The sequence below is a fragment of the Achroia grisella genome, unplaced genomic scaffold (assembly GCF_030625045.1).
Source record: "Achroia grisella isolate CSIRO2021 unplaced genomic scaffold, CSIRO_AGI_Agris_v1 utg1086, whole genome shotgun sequence".
NCBI classification, from domain to species: domain Eukaryota; kingdom Metazoa; phylum Arthropoda; class Insecta; order Lepidoptera; family Pyralidae; genus Achroia; species Achroia grisella.
In genome coordinates this window covers 2119371-2138250 of record NW_026712572.1, presented here as the reverse complement: position 1 = coordinate 2138250, position 18880 = coordinate 2119371, and the positions used below count along the sequence as shown (strand labels likewise).

The 18880-nt window shown below is 35.9% G+C and overlaps 1 protein-coding gene across 2 annotated transcripts; it reads right to left on the bottom strand.

Moving 5' to 3' along the window:
• Positions 1 to 951: 951 nt before the first annotated feature.
• On the bottom strand, positions 952 to 18399 carry LOC131842693 (ribosome quality control complex subunit NEMF homolog). 2 transcript variants are annotated; one of them, XR_009357497.1, is made up of 18 exons: positions 18219 to 18399; positions 16128 to 16299; positions 15337 to 15539; positions 14698 to 14834; positions 13715 to 13890; positions 12352 to 12546; positions 11525 to 11707; positions 10493 to 10719; positions 9930 to 10125; positions 8952 to 9133; positions 7972 to 8143; positions 7146 to 7263; positions 5931 to 6160; positions 4562 to 4631; positions 4122 to 4327; positions 3215 to 3376; positions 1760 to 2023; positions 952 to 1599 (listed from the first exon to the last, which is right to left on the bottom strand). XR_009357497.1 is itself a non-coding variant. In XM_059191277.1 (18 exons), the coding sequence occupies exons 1-18, from the start codon at positions 18272 to 18274 to the stop codon at positions 1401 to 1403; spliced, it is 3018 nt and encodes a 1005-aa protein (XP_059047260.1). In that variant the 5' UTR covers positions 18275 to 18399; the 3' UTR covers positions 952 to 1400. The 2 variants fall into 2 exon arrangements, 1 of the variants encoding a protein (XP_059047260.1); XM_059191277.1 differs by having other exon boundaries at positions 1890 to 2023.
• Positions 18400 to 18880: the final 481 nt, after the last annotated feature.

Sequence of the window (18880 nt, the reverse complement as noted above, 5' to 3'; positions counted from 1 at the left end):
CGGTGATAACATTTCTTTCAATTTTGGTCTGTCTGTCTGTTTGTTCCATTAATCTGAATCTGAAGTGGCTGGACTGATTTTGAAAACCACTTTTTTTGGCAGGTAGCTCATGTAATAAGGAGTAATTTAGGCTACTTTTATTTTAGAAAAATAAAGTCAAATTCGACGCGGAAGTATTTTGGGTGCAGCTATAATAACTCTATACAATACACACAGTTGTATCTAAAGCTAAGCAGAACTTGTGTTATAGGTAGATACATTATAACTGATAGAATAGTTAAATACATACTTAATATACACAGGAAACAAATCAAATAATGCAACTCATCTTCATTATATAGTATAAAATAAAGTTACTGTCGCTGTCTGTCCCAGTTTTTTTAATAGATAGAGATGATTCTAGAGGAATATATATGGTTTATATATATATTTATGTACACCCGTGCGAAGCTGGGGCGAGTAGCTAGTAACATTATATAAGTTTAATGTTTGTTAAGAGTATCTCGCAATTCCTTGTCCCTGACGGGTCTTGGTAGCGAATTCTGAAAAAGGGCGAGCACAATAGATCTATGTAGGTCGCAGTGCGCACCTGACAATGGAAACTACTCATTATAAAAAGGTATATATTGTTCAGGTAGGTAATAAAAAACATTTTTCATGAAAAATTATATTATAAATTCAACAAAAAAGATACTTATATATATAACAATATAATCACTTGAATTGGTTTGGTATAATTATTCATTTAAATTTTCAATAAGAATAAAGAAGGTGAGGTCCTAAACACATGATCCTGAACCACAAATAAAATAATATTCTATAAGCTACGCATAATTTATCGAATTTAAAAATTAATCTGTATTTTGTGCACAAGCACATTTGAAAAGAATAAAAAGTTTCTTGCCAGTTCTTCTTAGCTCGAATGCACTTCGAACTGACGGTAGATTTTGACATATCATAAGAGTCTGTAATAGACCTACATGAATAAAGATATTTTGATTGAACGATTGAGCATATTACCACAAATACTCAGAGCGTTATCACCTTTATTAATGATCAAATTCCGTTATCCGATCTACTCCATATTGCGACACGTGTTTATCCTCTAAACGAGGCGTCATCAAGCAATATTGAAATTATAATTTATTTGATTTAATTGCAATAAAATACAGATAAATACCAAGTCAACTTTTCTAGACCCATTGATTTATTTTAACATGTATACTGTTTTTTTTTTTTTTAATATTTCCTATCGGTAGGTCGATGACATATAGTCGTCAATGTCAGTAAGTTGTTTCATAGACTCGAGAAAGGTGAAAAATAAAAAAGAATGATCTGGAAAATTGCTAAAAAATATTACATTATTTATGGACGAAATTAATACTATAGAGTAGATGTGATCATTTCTTATGCTTGTGCAACTGTGGCGCGGACAATTTGACCTTCCCTGGGAAGTTTCTGGCGACGTTTTCCTCCTTAACCGCTTTGAGGAGGTCCCTTTCGCGGTTGGTTCCTGTCTTATCCCGCAGGAACACTTGCACCGCCGTCTTGGCTGCTTTCCCGCGTTTACTGCTGCCAGGCGTTAGCTTAACTTTGTACCTGGGTACATAATAATTAATTACAGACAGTTCTCGTACTTACGGCATGTTAGGTTCTCAAAATATGCGACGTAAGTCGAGATATATTTTTTCACACGTGTACTTGTTATGGACTGGGAATAAGTAAGCAAAAAACGTGTAAGAAAAAATGAGTACTGTACTTGTAGTTGTGTAGTGCGGAGTAGGGCGCTACGACCGGGACAAACGTTGAGTACTTATAGTTATGGAGTGGGACATCATGGCTCAATACATAAGTAAGAAAAAACGTGTAAGAAAGAATGAGTACTGTACTTGTAGTTGTGTAGTGCTGAGTAAGGCGCGACTACCGGCACTGCGAATAGAAGTTCGTCCTCCGGCAGTGGGCAGCCCGTCAGCTGAGACAGCAGCTCCGTGTCTATATCCGCACCCTGCTCACCCTGTTCAACCTGCAATACCAGAAATAGGCACATGTATAAATCAAGTCACAAAAATATATTTGTCTACACACCCAACGCACCGCTACCGCGGGCTGCGGGGGCGGTGCTGCGTGTTGTGAGGTAATAATACCTAAACGTAACTCATGTAACGTACGTAACGTGCGTACCAATACGTAACTCATGAATGAAAACGTTTGAATCGTGCGAGAAATCAACCCGCGACCATCGGAAGTAAGGCGATGTGCTAAACTGCTTGACAGCCGAGGCCGTTAAATATGTATATGATTGACTAGTTTTTTTTTATAACGCAGGAGACAAACGAGCTGATGGTAAGTGATTACCGCCGCCCATGAGCACCCGCAATACCAGGGGAATTGCAAGTACGTTGTCGGCCTTTTAAAAAGGAATAAGCTCTTATAACAAACCAAAATTAACCCGATAGACGGTGGCAAGCGCGCCCTTTGTCCTGTTTGATTCAGAGGGGAAGGGGACTGACCTCCACGTGGTTCCCCTGGACTTTATCGTGATAAATTTGTCATAATGGACTAACTGACTTGACTTCATACTCATTTTATCATACTCCACCAGTGTAAACCGTTAGCGCAGACAGGTGTAACATTCAGTTCATTCATTCCTAATTCAAGAGCCACTTATTACAGTCTTGCTACTTTCCACGATCTTCCATCATTTTCTTTAAATATTAATAATAATAATAATCTCAGGACAAATCACACAGCGCCATCTAGACCCGAGTTAAGCTATCTAAAGCTTGTGTTACGGGTACTAGATAACTGATACAAGTACATAGATAATTTTTTTTTTCGTAAATACATACATAATATACATAGAAAACACCCAGACCGATACAAACAATCATACTAATGAACACAAATGTTTGTGCCGTGCGAGGAATCGAACCCGCGACCATCAGACGTAAAGCGGTGTGCTAGACCGCTAGACCACCGAGGTCGTAATACGACACGAGTCCAATTTTGTTTTTAATTTGACGTAGCTGTGCCTTGGTCTTCCCTTCCCCTCACTTCATTCAACAATTCCACTATCATACATAAAAAATATATATATTGCGTTCATAACACAACAACGACTCTGACTACCTCATCGTCGCTAACAGTCGTCTAAAAAACCATGGATAACACGTGCTCGTTGTTTGCTATACAGCTATTCAATTGAACGTCTTACCTCTGGTTCGGGGTCAAGTTCCTCGCCTCCGGACTCGACCTCGAGTATGAGGGGCGTCGGCTGCGGGATCTTGGGACCTCGGGGACCCGTCTTCACCTTATTCGCCTTAGCTGCGGCAGCTTTCTTCTGCGCCTTTTTCGAATCCTTCGCCTGATTGGCAGCCTGCAAATAACAGTTTACTTAGTACTAGCTTTATTTTTGGCGGAACTTGGGTATCAAGCATCCTATGTAAGAACACGAAAGTAGTGTCTGTTTTTACCTTTAAATTATTAAACGGCTGAACGGATCGTAATAAAATTTCATGCGAAGTTAGATTGTATCAAGACTACTCTCTTTATCTTGTATTACTCTCTGTTGTGAAGTCAAAGCGCCTACCATTTTTTTTACGCAAATATTATACTTTTGTATGATTTGTGCTCATACAATTTTGTAGTTTTTATTAAGTTAAAATATAGAAGTCGTACAAGTTCGGGAATAATGAAATTAAAGACGAAGAGTCGTCTTTAATTTCATTATTCCCGAAAATCCGCTCCAGAACACTCTTTATCTCAAGTCTAGTCTGGAATATGACCTATACTGTATATCAAATTTCAATCAAATCGCTTCAGTACTTTTTACGTGAAATCATAACAAGATTCATTCTTAGAATTCTCTCTTTCGCCTTTATAACATTAACTAGTGGCCGTCAACTTCGGCTCCGCACGCACGCCTATCATTTTAACATTTTTGTATATTAACATTAAATATAGTTCACTATGACACAACGTACTTTTCGAACAGAGTACTGAAGTTTATTTTCGTCGTAACAAAATCAGCTCTCTTTCTCACCTTACAATGTTAAGTATAGATATTGTTCCTGCCTGCCCCAAAGAATAATGTACGTATATGTATGTAGTTTAGAAATTACCTTTAACAATTCCGTAGCGATAACTCTATCCTCATCATCCTGATCCCTGTATTTCTCTTTAATCTTCTTCAATTTCCCGCGCTGCCCGCGCTTCATTCCGTCTTTCTTCTCTTGTCTCTCTTCATTTTTCTTCTGTTCTTTTGGTTTTTGTGGTTTCTTACCGCCCTTTTTCGGCAGAGATGGGAATGAAAATGTTTTATTATCACCTGAAAATTACCAACTTTAAGATATCTTTTGTATATTATATAACACAATCTGGAAAGTGATGAAATTGGGAATGAAAATTTTTGCAGACAATGTTGTGGGTGACTACTTGTAGTAATCTATACCCAAATAAAATACTTATTAATAAATAAATTATAAGCATCTTTTGTCAAATTATGTGTTTAAAATTAAATATTAAAAAGTTTATCATTATTTCTATTGAATTTTCAACTTACTTGTATCTGACACCTCTGATATAGTTCTGGTCTTGGTTTCTAAAATCACTTGGCCTGTCCCATGGTCCACCTGTAACAAAATTGACATGCCTTTAATTTTTAATAAAAATTATCATCAATATGGTATTACAATTTGTTTCCTATATAACAGAAATGGCAAACAAGCTGACGGTCCATGTAATGGGAATTGGCAACCATCGCCTGTATACTAACAGAGTAACATAGCCTGTGAGCCAATTTGCGAGTGCATAAAATTGAAACAAGCTGACGGTCCATGTAATGGGAAAACCATCGCCTGTATACTAACAGAGTCATAGCCTAGCCAATTTGCAAGTGTATAAAATTTAAACAAGCTGACGGTCCATCTAATGGGAATTGTTCGCCTGTATATAACAGAGTAACAGCCTGTGAGCCAATTTGCGAGTGTATAAAATTTAAACAAGCTGACGGTCCATCTAATGGGAATTGGCAACCATCGCCTGTATACTAACAGAGTAACAGCCTGTGAGCCAATTTGCGAGTGTATAAAATTTAAACAAGCTGACGGTCCATCTAATGGGAATTGGCAACCATCGCCTGTATACTAACAGAGTAACAGCCTGTGAGCCAATTTGCGAGTGTATAAAATTTAAACAAGCTGACGGTCCATCTAATGGGAAAACCATCGCCTGTATACTAACAGAGTAACAGCCTGTGAGCCAATTTGCGAGTGTATAAAATTTAAACAAGCTGACGGTTCTAATGGGAATTGGCAACCATCGCCTGTATACTAACAGAGTAACAGCCTGTGAGCCAATTTGCGAGTGTATAAAATTTAAACAAGCTGACGGTCCATCTAATGGGAATTGGCAACCATCGCCTGTATACTAACAGAGTAACAGCCTGTGAGCCAATTTGCGAGTGTATAAAATTTAAACAAGCTGACGGTCCATCTAATGGGAATTGGCAACCATCGCCTGTATACTAACAGAGTAACAGCCTGTGAGCCAATTTGCGAGTGTATAAAATTTAAACAAGCTGACGGTTCATTTAATGGGAATTGGCAACCATCGCCTGTATACTAACAGAGTAACATAGCCTGTGAGCCAATTTGCGAGTGCATAAAATTGAAACAACCTTTATTGAAATTAATTAATTAAAAGCACTTTTGAATAGTCATATTTTTTTTTATTTTACCGCACATTCGGAAAGCATACTCTATTTTTAAATTGCACTAGTGTTACCCACTCACTACTAGCTATGCCTCACTGTTAGGTTCTTAGAGATCTCTTTTAGAGACAAGTCCACCTCTGCTCACTTTGTACATGATTAAGTTTTCTACTGTATTTAAAAGTACAGTAAAGAATTTGACAATTTCATCACAACTTACCTTAATATGTGTGTCTGGGAAAACTCCGTCGCTGTCATCACTGTCTGTTTCACTCTCTTCACTTTCTTTCTCCTGTTTTTCCTCATTGTTTGCATCTTCTACCGTCTCCTTCTCTACTTCTTCTCCAAGCTGTATACCATTAGTTTGTTTTATGCCTAACTTTCTGGTTTCTTCTGCTATTGTGTCTAACTTGCCTGATGACTTCTCATCTTCCTTATCTGATGGTTCATCTAAAAAAGAAATAATTACTACACTCTGTTCCAATAAAACTTATAGAAATGGTAAACAACTTATAAAGATGGTAGTCGGTACGCACAAGCCACGCTAACAATTCTCCCACTATGACAGCATTGCAATTATTAAATCTATTTTTAGGTAAGGTCCAAGATGCTGACGTATACACAGAAGCCTTGCCTTCCATAATAAATAAAATAAGAATATTTTTATCATTGTATAGTTTAAGTAGTAAAAATTGTTTTAAAATATAAACGTGTTGGCTATTAGCTGTAAGTTTATATTGTGTTAATTAAATAAATAAATAAACAAGCAGAATGGTTCAAATATCAATAATTGCATTAAATATTTCGATTAATATATTATACTGTTTCGACTTGTTTCACTAAATTAATTATTCATCATTTAGTCTTCACCTTCTATTATTTTCTTCTATTTTTCCCTCAATAATCTTATATATAAAATTCTCGTGTCACAGTTTTCGTTCCCATACTCCTCCGAAACGGCTTGACCGATTCTCATGAAATTATGTGAGCGTTTTGAGTAGGTCTGAGAATCGGCCAACATCTATTTTTCATCCCCCTAAATGTTAGGGGTAGTCCACCCCTAATTTTTTTTTTATTTTAAGGCAAAACAACGTTTGCCGGGACAGCTAGTAATTTACATAAATTCATCTTAACATATAAAGTGTCCTAACATTTTCCCTCATCTATTTACTGTATTTATTCAATATCGACATTTTTTTCTTGTATTTAAATTATACCCCTATACAATTCACTCAGCGCCATCTAGTTCCAAGCTAACAGATTCTGTTACTAGACAAATGACAGAAATACTTATAAATACATAGAATACAGGCCGATATAAACGATCATACTCATGAATAGAAATGTTTGAATATAGCGAGGAATCGACCCGCGACCATCGGATGTAAGGCGGTGTCCTAAACTGCTGGTCTACCGAGGCCGTTATAATATTCACCGTCATCGGAGACTATGATCTCTTGGTCTTCTTCTAGTGTGGAGGTGACCTCCGACACGTCATCAGCGATTGCTGCGCGCCGTTCGTCACGATGACGCTCTATACAGCTGTCCTCCAACTGGAATAGAATTGAATAAATAAATAAATAACCCTGTATAATTACACAGCGCCATCTAGTCCCATGGTGAGCAGAGCTTGTGTTATGGGTACTAGACGTCTGATATAAATATCATACACTTTTGCAAATAAATGCTTACTAATATTATAAATGTAAAAGTACGGATGTTTGTTACGCTTTCATGCAAAAACTACTAAACCGATCATCATGAAATTTTGTACACATGTTCTTGGAAGTATTAGAATGAACATAGGATACTTTTCATTACATTTTTTTTTTATAAAAAACAAACATAAAATTTAAATATTTTGCTACTTCAGCCAGTAATGAAGTTATGCGAGCGAAGTCGCGAGTAAAAGCTAGTATATAATATTTATAGAAAATACCCAGACTGTACAAACAATCATACTCATGAGTACAAATGTTTGTATTGTGCGAGGAATCGAACCTGCGACTGTCAGAAGTACGACATGGTAAGCAGGTAGAACACCGGAGGTCGGCAAAATAAGAATCGCAGCAAGATAGGTAATGTCAATTTTGTATGAGATATAAAAATATGCGTTAAAAAGCTTTCAAAGCCAATCGCACACATTGTTACATCAGAATTAGAAATATAAATAATATTTATTCAAATAAACTTAATATAATAATCAGTGGACAAAACGCTCATCGAATACCACAGGACATTAGAAGTATGGGAAAATTTACCCGGAACATGAAGCTAAACCCGAAGTGCAGCTGGTCCGGCAGCAGGTAGTTCTTCTTGCCGCGGATCATGAAGGAGCCGGTGGTGAGGTACTCGCCGGTGGGCGCCGTCTTGGAGACCTGGTGGGCGTGCACCCACCACGCGCGGGTCACCACCTTCGCCTCCCACGCCACGCTGCCAACATATATATCTTATATATAAAATTCTCGTGTCACAGTTTTCGTTCCCATACTCCTCCGAAACGGCTTGACCGATTCTCATGAAATTTTTGTGACCGTATTGAGTAGGTCTGAGAATCGGCCAACATCTATTTTTCATCCCCCTAAATGTTAGGGGTAGTCCACCCCTAAATTTTTATTTTATTTTAAGGCAAAACGTTTGCCGGTACAGCTAGTATATATATATATTACTATAGTAAGAGAATCAGATTGTCATGACATACAAGGTTAGTCGGAAAGGATATGAAAGTACGCATGGTAACGAAAAACTTCGTTCCTAACGTAAAGTATGTGTTCAAAGTTGTTATACAAAAATACAATAACAATAAAAGACAGCCCTAATATCAGTTGTAATTTTTATTGTTATCATCAAAATGGTCAGTTGTTTTTAATTGATAGAATAGGGTTGCAGATTCTTTATAATAATATATGTTTATTTTTGGGGATTTGTTTTTTTATGATAGTGTAAGTAAGTATGTAGAGCGGTAAATTTTTTTCCGATTACAACACTTTACAATACTGCGGGTCTGCATACTTGGGGACTCACTATTTGTTGCTTTAATACTTTTTTGTAATCCTATAGGCAACGACAGCCTGCCTTATCTCGGCGAGGGTCCGCGGCGGCAGAACAAAACGTAGCCTAACTGAAAAACAGCCATACTTGGGGATTTTTTTTTGAGATTTTACACTTTGTTTTGTTGCAACGGCAACCTGTCCTGCATACTTGAGGACTCGAGGTTGATTTACCACTTATTTTTGTATACCTGTATGCGACGGCGGCCTGCCCGGCCTCGGCCAGCGTGCGCGGCGGCAGGGCGTGTGCGGCGGGGTTCTTGACGAGCACGGAGGCTGCTCCGGCCAGCTCTGCGTGCACGTACGCGTCGCCGGCCCGCAGGTGACGCTTCACCAGCAACTCGTTCTGCTGCTGGTCGCGGCCCGCTATCACCTACCGTCCACAGTGTACATCCGATCAGTGGCGTAGCTACCTAGGGGCTAGGCGGGGCAGTGCCCCGGGGCCCTCGAAAACTTACTAGAAAATCTCTCTTTTTAAAATTTCTCCCGTTTTCAAAATAAATATGACAGGTTGCAACCCGACTTTAATCATGGCAACTTAGTTGAGAGAAATTCGAAAGTTATACCTTCTGAATTCCCCTAAATTGCGCCCCAATTTTTGGAGTTGCCCCAGGGCCCTTGGTTACCTAACTACGTCACTGCATCCAATTACTATTTATACATATTTTATCACGTTTTACTATTGCTAGTGGTGTGCGCTTCTTTTAATGTTTGATTTGTTTTTTGATCAGCGCTTTTAAGCGCTTTACCCGCTGACTTTAGAGTTTTCTGTTGTTTTTTCGCAGCGTTCCATTTCAGATCATGGTGGAGGGTATCCACCGTGTACATCCAATTACTATTTCCACATATTTTAACAAAGTAGCTGTTACACTATTAGGGTCATAATGTTAGTTACCGTTTTCCTCCCAAGCGGCTTGACCGATTTTATGCATATTCAGTAGGACTGAGAATCGGCTATTATTATCGACCTGAACGATTGGGCGCCCCTAACATTTATTTTTTGTTTTTTTGGACATTTTTTTATAATATGATATTAAAAATACATACAACCCTAAATATACACCCATCTACCACCAACCCTTATTTTTGAATGGCGTTATTAGTACTTAAATTTACATTGCAAAAACACGTTTGCCGAGACGGTTAGTAAATAAATAAAATAAACTTACCAAATAATTATCAGAAGATATGAACCAATAGAACTTCTCGAACCAGTAAGTTTTCCGCGCTTTACTGATGCTGCTGATCGTGTGCGCTTCCTTCAATGTCTGCTTTGTTTTTCGTTCAGCGCTTTTAAGAGCTTTACCCGCTGACTCCAGGGTTTTCTGTTGTTTTTTCGCAGCGTTACGTTTCTGATCGTAGTACCTATGATGATTTCAATATATTAGTTTGCCAAATTAATAATACACTATTATTACTAAGATAGTGTCATTTTTAAGAGAAGTGCAAGTGTGTTAGGTTGCTGATATACAGTAATAAAATAAAATTCGACTAACTGTCGACCAACTTTCTATCTATCTATCTATCTGCGGCCTTATATGGATGGTAAACCACGAACGAAAGGACGATAAATGACATTTTAACATTTATATATATATATATATACATTCGATTCGGCTATATTCGATTTTGATTTGATTCTTTTGAAGTGATGAAGTTAATACTATAGTGCTTTTATACCAATTATATTGGAAAGTTTTTTTGCATAAATAATCTGAAACTACATCAGTACCTTCTAGCATTAGCAAAAGCAGTCAGTGACAAATCTATATCCACTAGCATCGGCTTCAGTTTCTCATCACCACTCTCAGCATCATCATCATCACTGGTCTGGTAAGGGTCGTTCAGCAGCAGTGTGATGTGGTTGATGTTTAGTTTGAGATCCTTGATGCTGGAGGCTATTGGGTCATTGTTGTCTTGAGCAGTCTTTACCAGTTGTTTGATGTCATCCCACGACATCTGTAAGCAACAATTTGAAATTATCTTTATGGATTTGTAGCTCGGTAGTTATAACCTCACCACTATAGCGTTATATATGATGTGGTGTCGCTACATATTACGACGACCTCGGTGGTCTAGCGGTCTAGCACACCGCTTTACGACCGATGGTCGCGGGTTCGATTCCTCGCACGGCACAAACATTTGTATTCATGAGTATGATTGTTTATATCGGTCTGGGTGTTTTCTATGTATAATATGTATGTATTTACAAAAAAAAAAAATCTATGTATATGTATCAGTTATCTAGTACCCATAACACAAGCTTTAGCTAGCTTAACTTGGGTCTAGATGGCGATGTGTTAATTGTCCAGAAATTATTATTATTATTTGTTTACTGTAGTACTAGCTTTTACCCGCGGCTTCGCTCGCATTGAATCCATTAAAGATCCCTACTGTCACATATATAATATTAGTAAGATATATATACTAGCTGTGCCCGCGGTTTTAGCCGCGTTAAATTTCAATATAAAATATAGCCTATTTCTGATGCATAAACAATATCACTGTAAAGTCTCATCAAAATTCATCCTTCCAAGTAGTTTTGCATAACTCACACAGCGCCATCTAGACCCAAATTAAGCTAGCTAAAGCTTGTGTTATGGGTACTAGATAACTGATACATATACAGAGATTCGTTTTTGTAAATTTATACATATTATACATAGAAAACACCCAGATACAAATGTTTGTGCTGTTAACCCTACCATATATATATCGTTATAATATATATATTTAATATACTTATATGTATATAGTATTATACCTGATTAGCTATAGCTGTCTGTATTGCGAGCCGTGCTTGTTCTATGAGGGGCTCGTTGCGTGATATAAGTTCTGCCGCCTTCTTGTCCTCGACTTGCACATGGGTCAGTTCCGTGACTCGTTTCTCGTGGTCTTTCCGTACGTTGTGAAGCTTCTTCATAGCTTCCCTTTCTATTTGAACAGTCTGTAAATGTTAAATTGTTTATTTACGTAACTTAAAAAAAGATGTTTAGATTTAAAAGGTATTAGTCTTTTGCAGTATTGTTTAATTAGATGCCTTAAAGGCAAGGGGTGAGGTCACTGACCTCTCTCGGATTAATATTAGATTTTTATCAGTGTCTAATATTATTACTATGTTATATATTATTTAATTTATTATTCTGAATATTTAAAATTGTAATTGTGACATAATTACCTTAAAAATGTAATTACTATTGACATGCTGTTGTGTAACGAGATTTGTTACATTTGTGAATAAAGTAATATGAAATATTAATCGTATGATATCACACAACGCCATCTAGTCCTAAGTCAAGAAGAGCTTGTGTTATGGGTATTAGAATATTGATTTTTTTGTAAATACGTACATAATGTACATAGAGAACACCCAGACCGATACAAACAATCATATTCATGAATACAAATTGTACTGTGCTAGGAATCGAACCCGCGACCACCGCAAGTAAGGCGGTGTACTCAACCGCTACAACCACTGAGGCCGTCAAACAACGTCAACCACAAAGTTTTTTGGAAATACCTTTAGAAATACTTTTTAAGGACATTTGTTATAATGGGTTTTAATTAAGCATGTTCGTTGTTTATACTTGCCTTCAAATCAATCTTCTGGCCTTCTAAAGCGGAGAAGAACTCGTCCACAGCCCGGTCGAAGGTCTCATATTCCTGGTGTGGCTGGCCTCGGTGGTGGGAGTACAACATCGGATGAAACTCAATGTTGGTGAAGAAGTAAATGGGCTCATCTCCCTCTGGGTTAGGTCTTTCCTCCTTCTTCTGAGTTATGAAGCCCTGGTGATAAATTTATAGGCATTAGATTAAATCACATTTCAATATTATTGTAATATATAGGTTAGAAGATAAGGTCAAAATTGGACTGATAAATCGATTGGAGTCCGCGAGCTGGATGCTGCGGGGCGCGGATCTAAATGGGCGCGAACAACACCGAACCGGCCGCCCACACTCCATATCTCGCCACCGAGAACGACTCGCGCGCTCATTATTACATTTATTTCGTTCACTGCATTATAAATTAAACCTATACCAAATTACAGTCCACATAAGTAAGTATTTGATCCTGGGTTTGAAAGTCCTTAGCATAGGACCCTACAGTTTATGGTCCTTCGAGCCGGATGAAAAAAATACAAAGAACTCATAGAGTACAATAAAAATAATTCTACTCATTATAAATACTAGTGAACAGGAAAGTGGTATTATTTTCTGGGTCCGTTATTCAATACACATTAGAGGACACTAAATTTGGTAGAAACCAGACTGAATTTTATCCAAGATCTCTTAAGTACTACACTTCTCGCAAAAATTAAGGGAACAGAATTTTTTTACAAATTTATGGGTGATTTTCAACAGGTTCTATTTCAGTAAAAAATAGTCGTACAGAAAATAAAAAATAAACTCTTGAAGCTTGATTCTAGTTGTCAAGGTTTTTAGGTAAAATATTTTAAGTTTTTTTTTCGGTTCTCATGCAATCATCTGAGATGAATCACGGAAAAAGATTTTAACATTTTGTTTTATACTCTATGGCCATGGAAATTTTTTTTTGATCCGTTGTACCGAACGATTTAAAAATTTAAAAGGCTCTTTGGGGTACATTGTGCTGTAGAATCTCACTTCAACCTTAGCTTTCCCACCCATATCAGTGAAGAAACAGTCAATATATATGACAATTATAAAGTGTCAATTTTTATTGTGTTTGTATCGGATAAAGACAATAATTACCTAACCTTTTTTAAAATATTTTGACCATTAACAACAGCATGAGAAGAGTTTAATTAAAAAAATCTACAATATGTGCACCCACGCAAAATTGGGGCAGAATTTATACCTAACGATCAGCTGCTACCCAAAATAATATAGTATATGATAGACCTTGCATGACGCCAGAATATAGAAGAATGGATAAAGTTACATATCACAAACAAGAACTCATTTTGAAACATACTTTCGCAACTTCCAGTCTCGCTGCATCCAGCAATTGCTCCGCTTTCTTCAGCGCTGTTGTCAGCTTGTCGAGATCTCTTTCCACAAAGAAACCCTTGTTGGGATCCGTGCTGACCTTCAGGTTACCTGACAGTCCGTTCTCAAGTAACACATGGTCTATTATTGCAGCTCCAAACTCTGTTAACAATATAAATACCTAATAATAATAATAATCCTAGACAATTCACACAGCGCCATCTAGTCACAAGTTAAGCAGAGGTGTTATGGGTACTAGACAACTGATATAAATTTTAGATATGTTTTTATATAAATACATATATACATATATAATATACATACAAAACCCTTAGATCGATACAAACTATTATACTCATGAATACAAACGTTTGTAGCGTGCGAGGAATCGAACCCACGACCGTCGGAAGTGAATCGGTTTTGCACACCGGAAAACCGCTGAACCACCGAGCCCATCAAATGTTTTTATAGGACTAGAGTACCGACGATATCGCATTCTACCTGATGGAAGGTGATAAACAGCAATGACGTATGTCATAAGGACATAGCACTCATGCCTGTGCTAACGGTTTACGCTGGCGGGGCACCAGTGGAGGATGATAAGATGAGCATGAAGTCAGATCAGTTAGCCTATGTATTTGACAAATGTCAATTTACCACAATGGTTTTAAGAGGGGACCGCGTGGAGGTCAGCTTTCCATTGCTAGCAATGGGTATATTTGTCCACATTATTACCAATTTCTCCCTCCAACAGTAATGCTAATCTGTTGGTAAAGGTATTAGTAAAGCTGATGCTTTCAGTTATTAAATACGATAGTTATATTCATTGTATTTTGTCACATAATGCCTCAATTTATACAGAACTGAGGATAAAATAACGATCTAAATATCTTGAAACATTTATAGGTAATCAATTCAGACCCCGACCACACTCTTACATGAGGCAAATGTAAATAAAAAATTATTAACCTAGATTAGGATTGAGGATTTTCTTCAAGTTATCCCCAGGCTTGCTCCTCGATAGGATATCTTTGAGTGCGTCACTAGATGGCGCTGCATAGCTAGTTTTCGCCCTGTCTAGCGGATATTTCTCCTTTACTGCAAATCTGCAACAATTATAAGTAAAATTAACAGGTAACAATTACAAATTCGCGTTCGCGTTACACAGTTATAATAAAGTAGCTACCAACGACCTCGGTGGTGTAGCAGTTTTACACACCATCTTATTTCCGATGGTCGTGGGTTGATTATGAGTATGATTATTTGTGTCGGTCTAGGTGTTTTCTATTCAAATTCAAAATATCTTTATTCATGTAGGTCTATTACAGAGTCTTATGATATGTCAAATCTGCCGTCAGTTTGGAATGATTTCAAGATGAGAAGAACTGACAAGAAACTCAGCTCGTATTCTTTTCAAATAAATGTTGTACATGTTTACAATAGTAATATTTATGAATCACGAAAAAAAATATCCATGTATTTGTATCAGTTATCTAGTGCCCATATCACATGCTTTAGCTAGTTTAATTTCGGCCTAGATGGCGCTGTGTGAATTGTCCTGAGAAAAAAATACACAAAATCTTTGTAGTGAAGCAAGAATCTACGAACCTGATTTTATCACCTTCCACATGAGGTCTCAGGACATTCAGTATGGTCCATTCGTAATCTGTGAGCACGATGTTTCCCCGATCGTACAGCTCTAAGATGACGTGGTAGGCAGCCTCGCCGCTTCCAAATTGCAAATCCACTATACGATCTATACCGAGCTGCGTGAAGCTTTCTAGACGCTTGTTCTTCAAGTGTTTACGTAACTACAAAGGGAAGGGACATTTTTGTTAGAAATGTTTTTAAATAAATTTGAGATAAAAATGAATCATACATTGCACTCCTGCTCCATCCCTATATAACATATGCAATTTTGCTATCTGATGAAATAGAAATATAAATAATCTTTATTCAAAATAAATTCATTACACACACTTGAGAATAGTCATATTTTGATTCTACCACTCATTCGGAATGCAGATTCATCACAAGAAGAATGAGCAAGAAACTTGTGTGTTGCTCTTTTGAATAAATGTTTTTTTTATTTTATGTACTGATGGTAATGGATATCACGTTATCACGAGACGTACCAATCATGAATTGAATTATGATTAAACTATTCTAGAGAACTAAGACGTCATGCTTCTTACCCTATAGTTCATATTCAAATTTGAATTTTTCAATTCAAAATATCTTTATGTATGTATGTCTATTACAGACTCTTATAATATGTTAAATCGACCATCAGTTTGGAATGATTTTCATGTCAGAAGAATTGACAAGAAACTCTCAGCTCGTATTCTTTTCAAATAAATGTTGTACATGTTTACAATAAATAATAATTAAATACGAACTTTCATAGTAAACCCAGAAGGAGCGACATTCTTGGGCCATTCAAAATGTGTGGTGTGGAACCTGTTGCCAGACTCCAGTAGCAGCACCCTCTTCTCCTCGGACCGCTGGAGACGTATCACATATGTACGATTGTCTATGTCGTACACTTGATTCACTCGCATGCCAATTAAACTGTAAGAAAAAGTTATATTTTGTCGTTGTTGTAGTTTGTGTTTTTGTATCTAAATTATAAATCTTTACCATTTTTTCCATTGTAGAATAGAATAGAAAATATATTATTCAGCATACAGAGTAAAAATATAGAAAACTTCAAAACTAATATCAAACTATGAGCTGAAAGGGCCTCCACATAGCTGGTGCTGCAACATGTCACTGCAGCGCTGAAGTTGCTAAAGTCATAGACAACTACAAGTTTTGTCTATGTTTACTAAATTTAGCTCACCAAGTCATCAACTATAGACATAAAAATTAGCAGATATCACTTCCTGAAGCAGGAAGCATATTAATTATTATCTCTGCCATGATTAATTATTTACCAAACATGATATTATCAAAAATTATTATTAAGATTAGATATTTACTGCACAACTCTATAAATAAAGTATTACATATTGTGTAATCTTGTGTAATGTTCTGTAATTTCTGATTGGAAATTTAAATGTATAGTTATTTTATTTAGTTAAATTATTATAAATATTATAAATTTTAATATTAGTATAACCTTTTTATAGTTTAATGCCTCAAATGTCATGATTATTTGAGGTGTTAACTTGTGAAGAGGTTTATTGATAACTAGCTGTTCCCATGACTTCATCTGTTTGAAAATTAACTTAATTTTTCTAAAATAAAAGTAGTCTAAGTTACTCCTTATTACATCAGCTACCTGCCAAAAAATTCCTATCAAAATCGGTCCAGCCATTTCTGAGATTAGCCAGAACAAACAGACAGACAGACAAAAAATGTTATTTTGGTGTATGTACCATATTTATATTCATATGCAAGTTGTAATATTGAAACAACCGTTTATTTCAATATTACAAACAGACACTCCAATTTTATTTATATGTATAGAAGCATAGATGTATAGATTTGGCATATAGGTGGAACTTGGATGTAATAACGTAATAGGCTACTTTTTATGATAGTCTAGTAAGTCATATCAGACTGTTCTCTTCTGTATACAGTATACTTCTAATGACAGTTACATCATTGTTCATATACTATTCCTTGTTAGACATACACGAAAAGAGCAAAACACTGCGTAAAAAGGCGGATAACCATAATTACATGACACGAAATGGACATAAATTAGAATTACCAAGATTACGACTTACAAAAACAATAAAACAAGGTATTTACTTAAAAATAAAAATGTACAATAAACTATCAAATAAAACAATGCAATTAACATCAACAGAATTTAAGAACAAAATAAAATCATATTTCGAACAACATCCTTTTTACAATGTGACGGAATATCTGAATTCCAATGTACAATTATGACATTTTCCATTAAGTGACTTTTATTACTATGTTATATATTATTTAATTTATTATTTTGAATACTTAAAATTGTAATTGTGACATAATTATCTTGAAAATGTAATTACTATTGACATGCTGTTGTGTAACGAGATTTGTTACATTTGTGAATAAAGTAATATGAAATATAATCTGTCGACTATACAGAAAAAGAAATAATTTGACATCTTATTTATGATAGAAACTCATTTAAGATATCATACGAAAAAAAACAAAAATACAACAAATTTGTAATTCTTTAATTAATTTTTCAAATGGTTCTAAGCAGTACGAAGAAATTTTCAAAATTCGAACTCAGTGTAGTCACATATATTCCGAAACCGCATAGATTATATTAATTCTATAATTTATTGAATCAGATGATTAAACAGTTCCTTTACAGAATAAACTTTAAATTATACATATTATAAAATTTATATTTAGCCAGAAGAATTGGATTAACTATTTAAAGACGTACAATTTATTCGTGATCGTAAGCAAATAAAATTACAATGGTGCAGTATACGTGTTAGAATGGAAGAGTTATTAAAATAAAAACATAACCTTACCTTTGTAATTCCGTGACCATGCATACTATATCGTAGGTATTAAATCGTGTCTTCATTTTGGATAATGTTATATTCGTCACCAAATTATGAACTGTTAATAACAATAATTATTAGTAAAATAAATCAAAATAAGGAAATAATTTGTCTATATGACCTTTATTGTGTTTGTTGACATTTCTGGTTTGCTTGACAGTTTAGGGATGTCGATGTTTATCGATGTTAAATCTTCGATAACATATCGATGTTTTCGTTAATATCATCAAAAACAGTCAACCAACTCAGAACACATGACAGGGACACAGGACAGACTTAAAAATATGATTGGAAATGCAAAATGACAGGAAATCGGGAAACTATTGATATTTGTAATTTGATATTAATTATTCATCGATAATTATATTAATTGATGTATGCTGGCAGCTGGCAGGGAAATTAGGAAATGGTCTTCTGCTTTAAGGTGACAGTCAGTATCATTTGTGTCAAATGTCTGTATATTTAGTGGTGTGTCGTTAATGATGTTACAGTAGGTGTAACTAAACTGTTTACCGTCGACGATGGACTAGTTTAAAAAGCAGTATTATTTTCGAATAGTTGACGTCGTCATCGAAATCGGCTCATCAACAAGACACATCAACCAGTCGCCGAATAAACTACTTTATCTG

What these genes read in the sequence shown, in the direction of transcription:
- LOC131842693 (XM_059191277.1), bottom strand. Translation starts at nt 18,274, where the DNA reads ATGAAGACACGATTTAATACCTACGATATAGTATGCATGGTCACGGAA. An exon ending in GTGGAAGGTGATAAAATCAG is followed by an intron (nt 14,835 to 15,336) that starts GTTCGTAGATTC and finishes TAATTGTTGCAG; the next exon opens with ATTTGCAGTAAAGGAGAAAT. An exon ending in TCCCAGACACACATATTAAG is followed by an intron (nt 4,632 to 5,930) that starts GTAAGTTGTGAT and finishes ATTTTGTTACAG; the next exon opens with GTGGACCATGGGACAGGCCA.